This window comes from Pan troglodytes, chromosome 5 (genome assembly GCF_028858775.2).
Source record: "Pan troglodytes isolate AG18354 chromosome 5, NHGRI_mPanTro3-v2.0_pri, whole genome shotgun sequence".
In the NCBI taxonomy this organism is placed as follows: domain Eukaryota; kingdom Metazoa; phylum Chordata; class Mammalia; order Primates; family Hominidae; genus Pan; species Pan troglodytes.
Genome location: NC_072403.2, coordinates 51,302,528 through 51,319,101, shown reverse-complemented (window position 1 = coordinate 51,319,101; position 16,574 = coordinate 51,302,528). Strand labels below are relative to the sequence as shown.

The 16,574-nt window shown below is 43.1% G+C and overlaps 1 protein-coding gene across 3 annotated transcripts in view; it reads right to left on the bottom strand.

Moving 5' to 3' along the window:
• The window catches only part of RUNX2 (RUNX family transcription factor 2), a 223,234-nt gene that overhangs the window by 117,397 nt on the left and 89,263 nt on the right, over window positions 1–16,574 (bottom strand). For all 3 annotated transcript variants that reach the window (XM_001142127.6, XM_024357232.3, XM_001142454.6), the window contains exons 3-4: window positions 10,982–11,355; window positions 1,933–2,089 (exon numbers count right to left, since the gene is read on the bottom strand). In XM_001142127.6, the coding sequence (XP_001142127.3) occupies window positions 1,933–2,089; window positions 10,982–11,355 (531 nt within the window). The remainder of the gene's footprint in view (window positions 1–1,932; window positions 2,090–10,981; window positions 11,356–16,574) is intronic.

Sequence of the window (16,574 nt, the reverse complement as noted above, 5' to 3'; positions counted from 1 at the left end):
CCCGGCTGCTTCAAAGGAAAAATCCTACTTTCTTCAGTTAAGATCATAAGAAATATAGGGGGAGGGGGTCAGCTCTGTTTGGACATAATTACACTTCATCAAAAGAAGCTTTCTTCATCTTCCATGCGTGAAAAGTCTGCAAGCAGTTAAGTCTGTCTTTTTTTTTAAATATAAAAATTGCTATTTGGGAAACCAGCCAAAACTCAGAAAGCCAATATAGTAAAACAGTGCACACCCTTTGTTTCTCTTTGAAGTTTCTTAAATAAATATGTTGAGGGTTTACAAAGTACACTATCACTTTGCCATACTTTCTACTTAAATTGATCAGAAAAAAGTTATGCAGCATCTATATAATACAAAAGTAAGATAAATGAAAACACTAGTTTGAATCTGTAATGTAAAATTAAGCATGGCACCCAATCCTTTAAAAACTAAAATTCATTACTCTAGTTAAAAAAAAAAGTATTATTACATAAGAAGAAAGATGCAATTCAGAGCATACAGGTAAATCATCATGTTCACATTTTTCTTGATTCTAACTAGAAAAAAAGGAAAACTTTAATTGCATAGTGGACCTGCATAAGTAAATGAGAAAAAGGAAGAATGAATACACACACACACATACTCCAAACCTAATCAGTCAATAGTGATATAGGATGTGTCTTTTTTTCCTCTTTTTATGAAAGTTAACTAAACCTGATGCAGAGATAACTCCCTTAGTTTTGATTCTACCGGAGGCTGTGAGCCTCATTTTATTTCAAACAACCTGTCAGTGACAGTATCTCATTAGCATGAATCATTTTTTTTAAGTTAAAAAGTACAACTTCTTGGCCCTGTTCCTAGAAAGTAAACTAACACTACTCATCGGAAACAGCCTTGCTTGAATTTCCCTTATCAAGTTTTTACAATGGTAATAATTTGACATCTGATCCAAACTAAAGAGCAATTATTAGACATGGTTTAAAAAGTGGTGCTCCTCATTTCCTATTCAAACCTGGGTTGCAATGATTCCATAAGGCTTTATTTCACCTCAGTTCTAAAGTGGTCTATTTTCTTTCTTCTCATCAAAATACTTAAAATGGAAATATTAGATTCAGTTAAGTAAATAAATAAGCATAATGCTTCTAATAGTGAGTAACTAGTAAAAGTCTTTCTGTAGAATAAGTAAATAAAAGCCAAAATATTGGCCTCCTTAAAGACTTTTTTAAAAAACATTAACCTCATTTATCAAACAGTTACAAAAACCCTAAAAGGGATAATTTTCTATTTAAGGATCTCTAATTTTTGAATATGGATTCAGATGATGGGAATCCTTACATAGTATGGAACTATTAATATTAGAGTACTAATCATTCATCTGTCTAGGCAACCTTACACAGTCACTCTAACATAAGTAATACATTATTCACTTATTCAAATGAAAAGCCTTATGTTAAAAAAAACCATGGTTTTTAATAAATTCTTACTATGAGAGTAAATTAAATCATATAGAGGTAACCTGTGATAAGTGAAGAGCATTATGCCAGCTGTCCTTGCTACAACTTAGACCAAAATTGATATTACCAGGAAATTGATCCAACATATCCATTTTTCTTTCCCCTTTACCACTCAATTTACTCAGTTATTTGACTCCTCATAATTCAGAAGTTGATCCTCCAACTGTTCTTTTCTCTACCTTATATGCTCACACCCAGTGAAATTAGGAGCTAGTTTTTCTGAAAACATTGTTTGAATTTTCAATATCATAAAATAAATGAAAAAGGCCTGAGTACTCAGAAAAACACTCAACTTCATCTGGATGTATTTAAATCAAATCTTCAGTAATTCTATTCAGAAAAAGAAGGTGCTGATTTGTATACAGACTAGTCTACATTTCATCAAAGGAGCCTAATGTGCTTATTCTATTATCAGTATCAAAAGTCAGAGACCTACCTCGTCCACTCCGGCCCACAAATCTCAGATCGTTGAACCTTGCTACTTGGTTTTTCATAACAGCAGAGGCATTCCGGAGCTCAGCAGAATAATTTTCATCGTTACCCGCCATGACAGTAACCACAGTCCCATCTGGTACCTCTCCGAGGGCTACCACCTACATAAAACAGGAAACACAGCAGCAATAATGGCACATCAGAAAGGCTTACAAACAGAATATATTCTCATTGCAAATGATGTGTCTTATCAGGACTTAGTGTTCTAGTCCAGTCCAGTAATGGCCGACAGGAATGAAGCATCTGTGTATGGGTCGTGATGCCACTTCAAACAGACCAATGTTTCAGGGTCCACCCATTTCAAAGGCAGGCAAAAACTTCCTTCATTTGTTGTTGGATTCTTCACAGAAAATATGTACATTTTTATTAAATCCCCATGTTAAGCTGTCCATAGGAATTATGCCACAGAAGGAAGAGGGATGCCCCATCTGCAGATTGCATCATACAGATCAAGGCACCACCTGTCTGCAGGCTTTCTCTCAGGGAGAGCCCTGAGGTGTGGTCTTATCCCATCACAGGCTAAAAAATATCAAGTCTGGTCAACTTTATGGGAGAAGATTTTTAAGTGAAACCCTGGGGCTCCTCACTACATAGAGCCTAGATATCGTGTAGTCTGTTTTATCTCCTTACTTTGGGCTAGCACTTCAGCTTTTAATAAAGTATATTTACTGAAAACCACGCTGCGGTGGGACCCAGTGTGATATCTGAAGTCATCAAGAAACTGAAGGTGAAAATAATTGATGATAAATAAGAAAAAAACAATATATACCCTTAGCCTCAGTTCTATTATGTCTTGTGTCCCATCTGCCATCCTGGAATGACATACTTGACTGCTTAATCTTCAACAGTTAATCTGAAGCAAATTAACTCAATCAAGGAAAGATCTAGATTAATCCATCTTTGGAACTAACATTTTCTCTGCTCCAAGACTAGAGATAACACTTTAACCTGAGTCAGCTAACATGCAAATGTGTGCCTTTGATTAACACAGAGCCCAGTAAGGAGATGCTGGTGCAGATCCTTCACGGTCATATATGAAACACTCCTCCTAATCCATTGCCAAGATCCTGCCCCTTGGTAACAATCCTCTCTCTCAACGAACTTCCAGGACTCTATATTCAGATTATTTCCATGTCTTCCTCATTCAGCTTCCAGATGCCCTCATGGTAACTCAGCAATGACCGCAGCTAAAGTAGCCCACAACTGTCTGACAATAACACCCCTGAGTGCTTGCCTGTCTGGTGAACCTCCCACTTATCTTTTTCTCCTTCTAGTGCTACTCCCTCCTTTGTCAAGATTTCCATAAGACAAACCTAAGCATTTAATTCCATGTTCCCAATACAATTGGCATATTACAGTAGATTTCTTACAGTGTGATAATACACACTATACCTATATTTTAGGGCTGAATTTCCCCCATCCATGAACCCTACTGCAACACGCCTTCACTATGTCCTCTCCTCCAGCCAGGAAAACAATCAAACAAAAAACTTGTCAATATTTTTGTCACCCTTACTTTTCTCTTAGGCTGTTTCTCAGTTCCATTCCTTCCATTTAGTACTGTGTTATTCAGTTCAAAATCAATAAAGCCTTCCTTAAATTACAGGCCCCACTTTCCCCAGCCTCCCACTGTACTCAAGTGATCCTCATTTCAACATACATATATTAATATTAATGGTCTATGACTACTTTAAATATACCAGGCCAAAGCTGATGGACTCACTCCTAGGAGTCCAGATTATATGAGTTAGGAAACTACACGAGAGAAGGGCCTTCATCTCATCTGTCTTGTTCACCACTTATCAACCCTGCTCCCAAAAGTGTCCAGCACATGGTAAGTGTTTGATGAATTTTTTTTTTTTTTTTGAGATGGAGTCTTACTCTATCACCCAGGCTACAGTGCAGTGGCACGATCTTGGCTCACTGCAACCTCCACCTCCCAGGTTCAAGTGATTCTCCTGCCTCAGCCTCCCGAGTAGCTGGGATTACAGGTGTGCACCACCACACCTGGCTAATTTTTGTATTTTTAGTAGAGAAGGGGTTTCACCATGTTGGCCAGGCTGGTCTTGAACCCCTGACCTCAGGTGATCCGCCCACCTCAGCCTCCCAAAGTGCTGGGATTACAGGCGTGAGCCACCGAGCCCAGCCAGGTAAACATTTTTGAAATAAATGAAAGAGCTCCATAAAGAGCCCCACTTCGCAGAGACAGAAGTCTGTGGGGCTACCCACTAAAACTCTGAGAGGGCCAGTTAATGTTGAGTCAGCACCCCTTGCTAACAGCAATGTGCCCTTGCCCCCAGCTCGTTTTCTGACATTGTTTTCATCCCAGAGGAGACGGAACCATGCTGCCTCCCTTTCCCTGGAGTATATAGTTATTCTCAACATGAGAAGTCTCCTGGGTCAAAAGTAAAATCCCTTGAAAATAAGACTTCCTCTCTGTACACGTCGTCTCATATCTCAAGCGGCTACTGAATACAGGTAATGCTGTACTCCTGATGGAGGCAATGTGCTTTTCAATTTTTCAAATTCACCATGCCAAAAATGTGAACATTTGAAAATACTGCAATAATTGACTACATTTGCCAGGATTCATCTGAACGTTTGACATTTTGTACACTCAGCATATTGTATTTTAACACCTGCTGCGTGGCTTTCTATGTCAAAGTAAATATGGACCCAGTAAGCATATTAATAAAGGCAGGAGAAAAGTTGTACTGTTTAGAAGAGAATGAATATACCAAAATCAAGAGGCTCCACTTTTTCCCCACTTCTGCTACATATCTGCTATGACCTCACACAAAATAACTTCATCTCCAGGAACCACAGTTTTCCAATATGAATTGGAAAGTCTGCAAAATGTAGAAGATACTATATAAGTATAGAGTGTAATTATAATGATGTGCTTTTTGTAAGATGAGGAGGGTAACACAGTGTTCTGTTCCAAATCTGCTGTCTGTTAAACATAGGCTTTTACTTATAAGCATTCTTAAAGGGTTCAACTGAGTACGTACTTCCTCACTTCATGTTCTGAGATGTTCTTTGATGTTGTTGAGAGATACAGGATGACTGCTGGTGGATTTCACTCAAGTCTGGCTACATTTCCGAAAAAAAAAAAAGCAATCTGCCCCAATATAAAGGTTTTCAAGAGCTCTGGGACATTATTATTTTACTGCATATTTTTAACATAATGGATTTTTTTTTAGTTAGAAGAAATGGAAAATTGATTCAATATGGGAAAATATGAAAGAAAAGATCCCTAAGAGTGAAATACATACATCCATTTTACTGTGCTTAAGCAGTATAATAATGACCATATTCAATATTAGTGTGTTTTACGTATCACATTTTACAAAACAAATAAATAATCACAAGTTGTGTGAGCCTTCTCTGAGGCTGAGAGCAAGACCTGAAAAAAAATGCTAATGCAATGTAGCGACAATCTTTCCTGTTAAAGCTGAACTCTAGTTTAATGGCTAAATATATTGGTTTTTTTTCTGCTATTCACTCTACCAAATCAGATTGCCCGATGTTTTTCTGAGGGGGAGAAAAGGTTGGGAGTTGGGGGAAGTACTGTATTTGACTTTATATCAATCAGAAGTATAATTATATGTTTGAGAGGTTTTTTCTTTAAGTAGATCTCTGAAGCTAAAAAGTTTCCCTTGGAGATTCTCAACTGTGTTTATCTAAAAGAAAACCAAAAGAATCAAGAAATTTTTACACATTTCATCTGTACCAAAACCAAGCAATGGAAAAACATTTGAAGGGGTAAAGCGCAGTCAAAACTCGCTCTTTAACTAGTTAGGAATAAGCACAAATTAAAATTTGCTTCCATCCTACCCAATACAAAAGTACTGCTCTGCAAAGAATAATTTGTGATGATCTTAACAATTACATTTCTAGGTGTTTTTAAAATATAAAATCTACAAATTCAAGAAACTCCATGAGAAAAGGAGAAGTAATTTTCTGTCCTGACATTTCAGAATAGAGAAAGACGTTCCTTTATTTAGCGCACCTCACCATAACTAGCACTTAAATCACATGATATGTGGCTTGCACAAAATAAAGTAGAAAGATATTTAACTGTAGTAAGGCTATTGAAATTTTGTATGAGACTCCTTATGACTAAATCTGTGAATCACTAAAAGAAGAGGAATGGAGAATTAACTCAAACCCTTAAAACAGTTTCTCATCTTTTTATATGGAAATTAAAATTGCCTATGACATTTCCATGGACAGAAGTCTAGTCTTAACTCATCAATTACTCTTATAGGCCAAAATAATTCAGGTATTGTACTTGCGGTATAATTGAAATATAATTATTTTTCAAGATAAAATCTGATCAAATCTTTCTTTGCAATAAAAAGAGAAGTGAGTCTAATTGCAAAAAGCAAAAATGTTATTCCTATCACAATTACTTAAAGATAACTTCAAATACAGTATCAAAACATTTCAACAAATACTACAGTTAATATTTTGAATTTATCCTAGAACTTAGAAAAAGCCCATTGAGTTTTAGAGAAAAAACACAATATATCATTTCATAATTTTAAAAATATATATGTCAAAGATAAATTTTGATAAAAATTATTTCAATTTAAAGCAGCAATTTGTGGGCCATGTATCATGGTGGTTTAGATCATCTAACAATAGATATTCTGGAATTTTGAAAGGATACGAACAATAATGCCAAAGAGGAAAAAATAATGAAAGATATCTACCATACCTATTTTCAAATATTTAATAGAAGTTTTCTAAAAAATTTTATAAGTATTTATTTTCCACCTGAAATTCTTTGTTCCAACTTCCTTACTTAGAAGTTTTATATATTCAGTCCCAAAATATTTAACTTTAAATAAGTTTTCTTGAATTCAAAGGCATAACACAAAAATGTGTCTGTCTTCACACAACTTGAAATCTATTGATTTACATAATTTTGCATAATAATTTATATTACGGTTAATAAGGATTTAACAGGCTTAACAACCTATTTTCCCTAGTTTAGATACAATGAGATTCAAAAAATATAAACATAAAATCTGATCATTAACTATGTAAGAAAAATACTACTCACTGGTATCAAGTATTTACTAGTTGTATATTTGTTTTCGAAGAGAGAAAAATGGCTAGTGATGCCAAAAATTTATTTTCAAACAGAAATTGCTCCGTCATTTTGAAACCCCTCCTTTTGACAAGCACTGAAAGGTATTATTACATATACAGAATTAACTATGAGTGCTAGATTATATATCTAAAAATGTGTTTTCTTTCTTTAACACTGCCAGAAAAACATATGATACTGATAAATATATATAGTCCAGTGTTCTCTAACTTAAAACAGCAGAATAGGCTTGAACTACTTTTAGTTTTAAAATATACATCTGGACTTAAAATTTCTGCATAGTGTTTCAGCTTGAAGCTATTTAAGGCAACTAAGTTACGAACCCTGAACACCAGTCTTCACAGTGGAAATGCTGACAGACCCCTAACTAAAAGGGTGCTACTGGATGCATGGTTGACACGCTCTCTCCACCGTTACCTGACCATCAGCTAATAAGCTGAATTTGCAAATTACTTCTTTGTCACTAGAATTATCTAGGATAGAAAGGGTCTGGGATCCTCTAATAGTATGCCCTAACTATTTTAAGGTTTCAGTGAGATACACCTGAAAATGTTAAAAATATTTATTTCCGTTTCCTTGACACCTGGGGGGACCGAACATTTCAAAACTGCAGAACTTTGTTAAAAATACAATGTTAATAAACAACTTTATATAAAGTATACCAGTTGTTTTTGCATTTTTACATGTAAAAATAAATAAATTTTATATCATCTCGAAACAAGAGATGAACAACGCTAATACATTCTTAATGAAATAGATTGACAATATCGTGTTTAAACACGAGTTTAAACTGACATTTCAAAACAGTCTATTGAATTCATTTCTGATTCTCTGCGGTGTCAAGCTCAGTGTGACAGATACAAAATACGGGCTCAATAAACATTGTATTGATTTGAATATCAGACTTCACAACAAATAAGTTGTGTGTGTGTGTGTACGTGTGTGTTTAAATCCATTTACCTATCTACTATTGACCTGACAACCACTATAATCTATTTTTTACATAGCTCTAAATATCATGGCCAAATTGCTGTCACCACTTTTAAAAGGGAGCCTTCTTCATATTATTTCTTCATTGCAGATGTATTTGATTATATTGTAAGAGTATAGAAAGTCTAGTGCTCTCAGGCTTTTATTCCAAAAGTAGGGTAAAGAGAGGTTGTCACAATCTGGATGTTCCAAACATCCATACATTTTTTCTCAACAGAGTATTTTCTATACTGAGTAGATCTTAGCTATCACCCACTTGTTGAATTGTTTAACACAGGTATGTTGATAGAAAGACATTGACAGTCAGGTTTTAGGTTAACTCAATTCATTATTCAATTGATATGAATTAAAATAGTCAATTTAATACGGTCTTGTTACCTACGGTCTGTTTACTGCTTAAGATACAAAAATGTACTCTGTGTAATTAACAAGTTGATTAATAACAAAGAGCAAAATTTATTTTCAAAATAATTTTTAAAGGGTGGTAGTGAAAAATCTTAGATGACAGCCAAAATATCTGAGACTAGCTCAAGCTAAAGTGCAAAAAACAACCTTTCCATCCAAAATGCTCATGTTCAAATCAATTCAGCAGCATAAATGCAAGAGAACAGTTCAAGATAGACCTTAAATATGTTTAGCAGAATGGTATATGGAACACTTTAAAAATGTAAGCATCTGTTCTTATATTTTCACATATTCTGATTTGTGGCATTCTGCAGACAAGGTATCTACTTATTTGTATTTTTTGCTGTTTTCATCCAGGTTTGGGGTTTTGGGGGGCTTTTGGTTTGGGGGATTGGAGGGCGTTGGTGGAAACAAATTTCCATTCTCATATAAGACTAATTTGAAAATTCTGGGCCCTTGGCCGATGGACATTGTAAAAGATATATATTGTATGGAAATTTAAATTTATACAATTCACATGTATTCTGAGCTTTTCCTATTTCAAGGAAGCAAACATTAACCTACAAAATGGGTGGTTTATAAAAGGAGAAATGTGACGGTTAAAAAAAAAAATTTCTTGAGCCAACTGCAAAATGAAACTTGCCCCAGAATGCAACATCCCCTTTCCATAACAATTCATTCTGATTTCTGTTCTGATATAAGACCTAGCGAGATAACCAGGTCTAATTGACCTGGACTCCTCTTTCTTTCCATCCCACCCACACACGGAATCTGAATTGGTGCGTGGGGTGGGGGTGATCAACAACTGGGAACTGTCAGTGGCCCGTGGGAGTTTGGCCCCAGGGTCCCCAGCGGAGAAACTGGCATGATTCCTCCCCCAACTTTTTTTTTTAACCTCCCCCAAGGCCTTGCTTGCCCTGCTCTCCACAGACCTCAGAACCCAGGGGACCCAGGCCCACCTACTCAAGTTCAGAGGTTAGCAAGGGCCCAAAGCACCTTTCTGAGAGTCTCATCTCCACGTCTGGCTTAACACCCCTGCATCCCTGGCGTCTTGCGAGTGTGGACAGTCCTGCGAGTGTGGACAGCCCGAGAACCCGTTTCCCCATCAACCCAGTGTGCGCTGGGCCCTGGGGGCTCCGCGTCTCCCCCCTGTAGAGGGCTACCCCGGGAAATCTGGATCGGGTTATGGAGAGCCATCGGGCTACTGTGAGAGGCTCCAGATCCTAAACCCTCAACCTGTGGAGCACCTGCCTGCGACTCCCGCGGCTGCCACCCGCCCTCAAACTAACGGGCCGGGCAGGCACAAGAGTCCGCGGGGCGCGCAGAGGCCGCTCTCAAGCCTTCGAGCTCACTCCGTGCTCAGGCCACCAGCAGGAGCCTCTCACCACCTTTCAGAAGCAGGAGGGATCTTTTTTAGATTTAAGTCCTTTAAAAATAATAATAAAGCAAAAATACAAAATTTCACCTCCATTTTCAAGTTGGGCGAACTAAAGTTGTTCCACAGGTTTCCCTCATCCCTCCCTGGCGGGGCGAGGCGCAGAGCTCGGTCCCGGCTGGAAGAAGCGGCCCGAGCTCCCGCCCCCTCCCCTGGCCCGCGCCTCCCAGCACTCGAGGGTTCAGCGCCCAGGCCCCCTGAACGCCCCCGCTTCGGGGCTCGCGGACGCCCCAGCGGCCCCGCCTTCCTCCCGGTAACGGGATCTGGCGCGGGTCAGCGAACAGAGCAAACGCCCCCGTCCTGACACCCCCTCCTCTGGAGACCCTAGGTTTGTCCAGGACCCTCCCGGGCACTGGTAGCGCAGCCCGCGCGCCTCAGTCAGCACCCCACGCCCAGCCCCGGGCACTAATGCCCGGCACCGGCACCCCACGAATCCCGGCACGGGAGCCCGGGAGGGACCAGGACCGCTGAACTCTGCGGGTCGGGGAAGGGGACGCCGAGACCTGAGGAGGGGCGTTTGGCTGTGAGGGAAGCGGGTGAGAGCGCGCGGAGCCCCAAAGAGAGGCTGCGCGGGCAGCCCGCAATGCGGCCAGGCCGGGATGTCCCGGAAGGACGCGGGAGCCCCAGGGGACAATGTCGGGGATCCTCGCCCCCGGGAAAGGGGCGGGGTGGAGCAAGTCCGCTCGCAGTGCAAGAGTGGGTACTTTGGGGATCCTGGGGGAAAGGGAGACGGCGCGAAGGAGTGAGTGAGAATCAAGGCCGGGCAGGAGGCATGAAGAGTGCTGAACGGGTCAGGGGGACTAGGGCTGAAGTCGGGGTGGCAGCGGGCACAGGTGGGAGAGGGAGGGATTTGCGCGGAGGGACTGAGCCCCGAGCCCGCCAGGGCATCCGGAGGGAGAGGCCCGGCCGGGGGTTTCTGGGGTTAGAGCCGCCAAGGCAGGAGGTCTTGGAGGACGTCCGGGGCCCAGCCCCGTGGGCAGGAAGACACCGGCGGGCAGGTTCCGCGGCTCCCGGCCGGGGGCGGGGGGCGGTGTAGCCTCTTACCTTGAAGGCCACGGGCAGGGTCTTGTTGCAGCGCCAGTGCGAGGGCAGCACCGAGCACAGGAAGTTGGGGCTGTCGGTGCGGACGAGTTCGGCCGGGTGGTCGGCGATGATCTCCACCATGGTGCGGTTGTCGTGGGGCGGCCGCAACCGGGGCACTGCAGCTGCCGCCGCCGCAGCCGCCGCCGCCGCCGCAGCCGCCGCCGCCGCCTCCTGCTGCTGCTGCTGCTGTTGCTGCTGCTGCTGCTGCTGCTGCTGCTGCTGCTGCTGCTGCTGTTGCTGCTGCTGTTGCGCAGCCACCACCGGGCTCACGTCGCTCATTTTGCCGGGCTGCAGGCTGCTGGAGGGGGGGCTGAAGCGCCGGCTGGTGCTCGGATCTACGGGAATACGCATCACAACAGCCACAAGTTAGCGAAGTGGCCGGGGGAGGGGGAGGAGGGTGGAAATGAGGGGCAAGGAGGAAATTGGGGGGGTGAAGGCGAGACGGGGGGAAAGAGGATGGAGGTGATGGGGCTGAGGAGGTGAGAAATCAAGTTTGATGAGGCCGACTGCCGGGCGGAGTCTGATGGGCCAACAGAGTCTGGCGATGCGGCGCAGTCGGGCTGGCGGGTAGGGAGACCCGGGAGGCGCAGATCTTTGCCGGAGCCTTTGGAACACCCGGGGTGGCAGCTGCGAACGGGCGCGGGGGTGTGTTTGGCCTGGGGAGGCGGGGGACTTGAGTTTGCAGCTTGGAATGGGGTCCCTTGGGGCACCGCGTCCTGGGTGCGCTGGCGCCCCCTCCCAGTTCGAGTCCGGTGGTGAAGCGGTGTGGGTTCAGCAGTCCAGCCCCGGGGCCGGCATTGCCGCGCGCTGCCCGCCACCGCCGCGCCGCGCCGCGCCGCGCGCTGCTACCCAGCTGCAGGCGGCCGCGCCTCCGCCCTCCCGCGCCGCCGCCTCCGCGGCGGCCGCCGCTCCCCCCGCGCCGGCTGCACGCTCAGATTCCTCCCGCGGCGGCTGCCAGCCCGGCTCCCCGGCTAGGCTCCTTCCTTTCCCTTCTTTTCTTCTCGCCCTCTCACAGCCACCTCTTTGCATCCACTCCCTCCTGCAATTTGCAAAGCTCCCCTGTCTCTCGCGCTTCAAGGTGCCAAGAGGTAAGTCGTGGGCAGCGGATCTCGGGGCAACGAATCTCGAGCCTGCGAATCGCAGCCGCTGCCGCCGCCAGCCGGCCGCGAGAAGGAGCCCCCCGCGCGCCGTGTGCAGTTTCCGAAGCCTAGAGGCGGCCCCAGACTAGGGGCAATCTCGCCAGGTCGCGTCCTCTTGCTCTCCCCACCCCTAGGACAAGGAACCCCCTCTTTGTAGGAAGAGATTGAAGCCAAGACACCAGAGAGCCCCCGGCTGATCTGACTGTCGCTATTTTTCGTTGTAACTTCAGGAGAGGAGGAAGGAAAATTCTTGAGCGTCTGTGCTGACTTCTCAGCACTCTTCACCCTCCCACCTCCACCCCCACCTCTGTCTGAGCGACTCCCAAGGGAAAAAGATTTTGCAGGGTTTCGGTGTTTTTTGTTTTAAGTGACACAAAAAAAATGAGGGGGGGGGTGGAGGGAGATCTAGTCAAAATAGTTTTTAGGAACTCAAGTGCATAGCTGGACATTTCTTTTTTCTTATATATTCAATCTTGTCATTCCTAGAGAACAAGAATGAGGTGTTTGTTTGTTTGTTTGTTTGTTTTTGTTTTAAGGACTGAAAAACTGTCAGCTTTGTGATTAAAATAAGTTGCAAAACCCTTGCTGGGGAAAAGCACCAGCCGTTTTCCATGAATTTAAATATTTTATTAAGTCTATTCTACATCTAAGACTAAGTTTCGTGTCTGTCTTCCCCAGCGCTCACGGGGAAAAATTAAAAATACGAACTAAAAAATTCAAAATGCTTCCGTGGCTGTTTATTTATGTATTTATTTCCTAGTGTGGGTTTAAAAAGCGACTTTGGATCCCCCAAAAAGTTGTGGTCGAGAGGATGAAGGAGCGCGGAAAAAAAGCGGCACTTTTTACCTAAAATGTGGTTTTTGGAGGCTGGGATTTCTAATGATTAGGTTTTTGTGGTTTATATAGACACGACTCTGGCTAAGTCGATCATTACGCTGATGAGAGTCAGAGCACGTGGGTGTCTACGACCAGCCTCAAACTCTGAGCCTTCAAAACAAATAAAACAATGTGCTGCGCCCGCAGAAGCCGGGAAATCCGCTTGAGGCTATTACACCCCAAGAAGGGGGCACAGGGCCGTTTTACCCTCGGCGTTGTGTACTACTACGTTTCTTGCTTATTACCAAACTCTTTAAAGCCTTCCAAAGCTTGAAAACGTGTTTGCGAAAAAAATCATCAGTTGCCAAAGTTTCAAAGATTCCTAGTGGAGTAGCTGACACAGTAACAAGTGATTTTATAAAATAAATGAAGAATTAGAATGCCTCCCCCTCGAAGCATTAAGGAAGAAAGATGGTTGGGTCATCTCTCACGCCCTCCCATCTTATTTAAAGCAATTCACATACCCATTACTGGGTGTTTTTATTGCTCAGTGCAAACGCCTCCCTCACCCTCGTAGCGACCTGCCACGACCCTCCCTGTCTGGTTTTAGAGCTTTGCTCCCACTCGCTGAGCCCACGCCCGGGTCTGCGCCCTAGAAGGGGCCTGGAAGGGCTCTGAGAGCATGAGGGGCACGGAAGATGGGGGCCTGGTGCCAGTCGCGGACTCTGGAGCCCTTTCGAGTACAAGATGAGCTTGGGGGGCTGTGGTTGCGTGACTCGGGATCGCCCCGCTGAAGAGATGCGCAGGGGACTGAGGGTCTGCCAGACCGCGTGAGCAGAGGTGGGGGTGCGGGGTAGCCAGGTGTGCGCTCTCGAGGGGTAAGGATGGAGTTCAGGGAATACTACTCTGTCCTTCCTAATTGGGGCTTTATTTTTACCTGCCCTTCCTCCATGCACTGCTCCACGCCTCCCTCGTCGGTCTTTCCCTTTCCCACGTTTCTCTCCACGTTCCTGCCTCTTCCCCAAATCCCTCCACAGACACTAGCCCCGAGCCGCGCCCCTCCCGCCCCACAGCCGCCGCCTGCCACTGCCACCCTCGGTGACTCCGAGAAGCGATTCTGCGCCACCGGCTATGACACCTGGTCCCCAACCTACTCTTTGCGCCCGGCCTACTGGCCTCCCAGCCCGGGCGCCGCCAGGGTGCGAGAACCCATTTAGCCAGACCGGACCAACTGGAAGCGCAGCCAGGAGCTGAGCTGGCTCCTGCGCGTGCGATTTTTAATTATCTTTTCGGTCACAGGGGAGAGCTCTAACCCCGGGCACCGCCGCGTCCCCTGCGTGCACAGGTCTCTCGAGTCCCACAGGCGGCCGATCCGGGAAGGGAAGCCAGGCTTTCGCCTCAAAAAAGAGAGAGAGAGACTGCATCCATTGCTGTCCTACCTTACACGTCCACTCATGTGCACTCGGACACACATTCTTGCAAGTCCACACGCAGACACACATAAATACATACACACTCATACAGTCATGGCTTTTTTTTCCTGCCTTTTTTTTTTTCTTTTTAGGGGGCTAGTTTTACTTTGGGCATGTTGTGCCACTGTCTAACAGAGATCCCTGGATCGTTTTTTGTTTTTAAATCTGTGGGGGCTGCAAAGGGGGGAAGCAGTTATGGGAATTGATTATTTCTATGGTAAAAGTGACATCAAAATTCCATAACTACCATGGTGGATGATATGCCACCTTCTCTGGGATTGTCCTCCTCCCAGGAAGTCCATAGAACAGAGAACTCCTGGAACTTTGAAGACAATAAGAAACAATTAATATTTCAAATATGGACCACCAGAGGGGCTTTCCAAATAAAAAATTCTAGAATTGAATTTAAGAAGTTACCTTAGGGACTTTTCCTCCTTTTTTCTCCATCGCTGTTTTGTCCTTTGTTTTATTTGGTGGATAGCAAACTATGCAGTCCTCAGTGGTTGGGGATTTTAAGGGCAATTTAATCAATAGTGAGATTATTTATTTTAATTAATCATATCTAGTAACTCAGCTTTATGGCCTTTCTCAGTATCCTTCCTCCATTTCACATTTCAGTGGAACTAATATAAGCAGCTCTTGGAAGTTACTAGTCTTGGATCTCTTAAAATATCCTACAGTTATTTATAATGTGGAAATGAAATTTTCCACTGAATACCCTAACAACGTTTCAGGTATCTGGCACAGTGGGTTTTCAGTCTCCTTTCAAAAACATCCTTTTGCTGAACATTCACACTTTCGACTGGAACTGACTGAGCCTGGAGCTGATGATGTCTTGGCTCTGAGCATTATGCTTAAAGAAAGAAAACATTTTTACAGACCCCTAAACCAAACCTCTCCTGTTAATAGTAGGCACATAGGAAAACCATGAGGTTTTACATATGTGTATTTTGTGCTATAGTTTGCTTGATGTCATCTTTGGGTTTAGATTTTCTACGTCAAAATGTTTGAAACAAATCACCCACCCTATTTCTCTTCAGAAATATTCATCTTTTCAGTTGTATGTGATGGCACTAAAAAGTATACACTTTTTTTCTGAAAATGTGGCAACTCTGGAAGATACAAACATAATCCCACCCACCACTCCCTACCATGTCCTTTAACATTTAACATAACAGTTTAGTAACAACACCTGACAATTCTGACTTTCTAGACAAAGAAAATGAGATGTGAAGCAGTCAGGTTATTTATCCAGTCAAAGAACTGACTGGGAACAGAACCCATAGGCCTTTTATCCTGGTTTCCTTTTCTAACCCCCATACATTATTTTATATATACTTGTTATGATGAAAAGTAGAATAAGTCCCTGTAAAATCTTAAAATATTTTTCAATGGACCAGCTATTAAAGAGGGAAAACCAATGGAAAATTATGGGCACATTGATGATCCCTAAAGCTTTAAATGTCTCATATGGGAAAACTTTATAAACAGAACGATCTTTAGAGAATTTTCGTTTGGACTCTGACTGACAGAAGGTTACTCAGCCCTTGAAGAAGCAGCATTGCCACTAGACCAGGAGTCATCATACTATGGCCCATGGGACAAATTTGGCCTAATGCCTGTTTTTGTACAATTCTCAAAGATGTTTTTTGCATTTTTAAATAGTTGAAAAATTAAAAGAATAATATTCATAGTACATGAAAATGATATGCAATGCAAATTTCAGTGTCTACAAATAAAGCTTTATTGGAATATACCTATGGTCAGTCATTTGTGTATTATCTATAGCTGCCTTCACCTAAAGCAGAAGAATTGGGTAGTTGTGACAAAGACTGTACGAGTCACAAGGCCTAAAATATCTACTGACTTTTTACAGAAAAGTTTGCCAACCCTTGCCCTAAAGTGAAAGGGATGCAAGACCGTGGAGGAGTGAGATAGCAGAGAAGAGTAGATATTTTATAAAGATACTGGAATGGGTGTGCATGTGGTTCAGATTAGTTCTCTAAAAGTGAACAACGTAACATTTAACTTATTCTTTTCTGCATAAATTGTTAATTAGATTAATATTTTTCACTTAATAATTTTGGAGGTGCCAAAACAGAAAGAAAAGAATGAGGAGCGAGTACG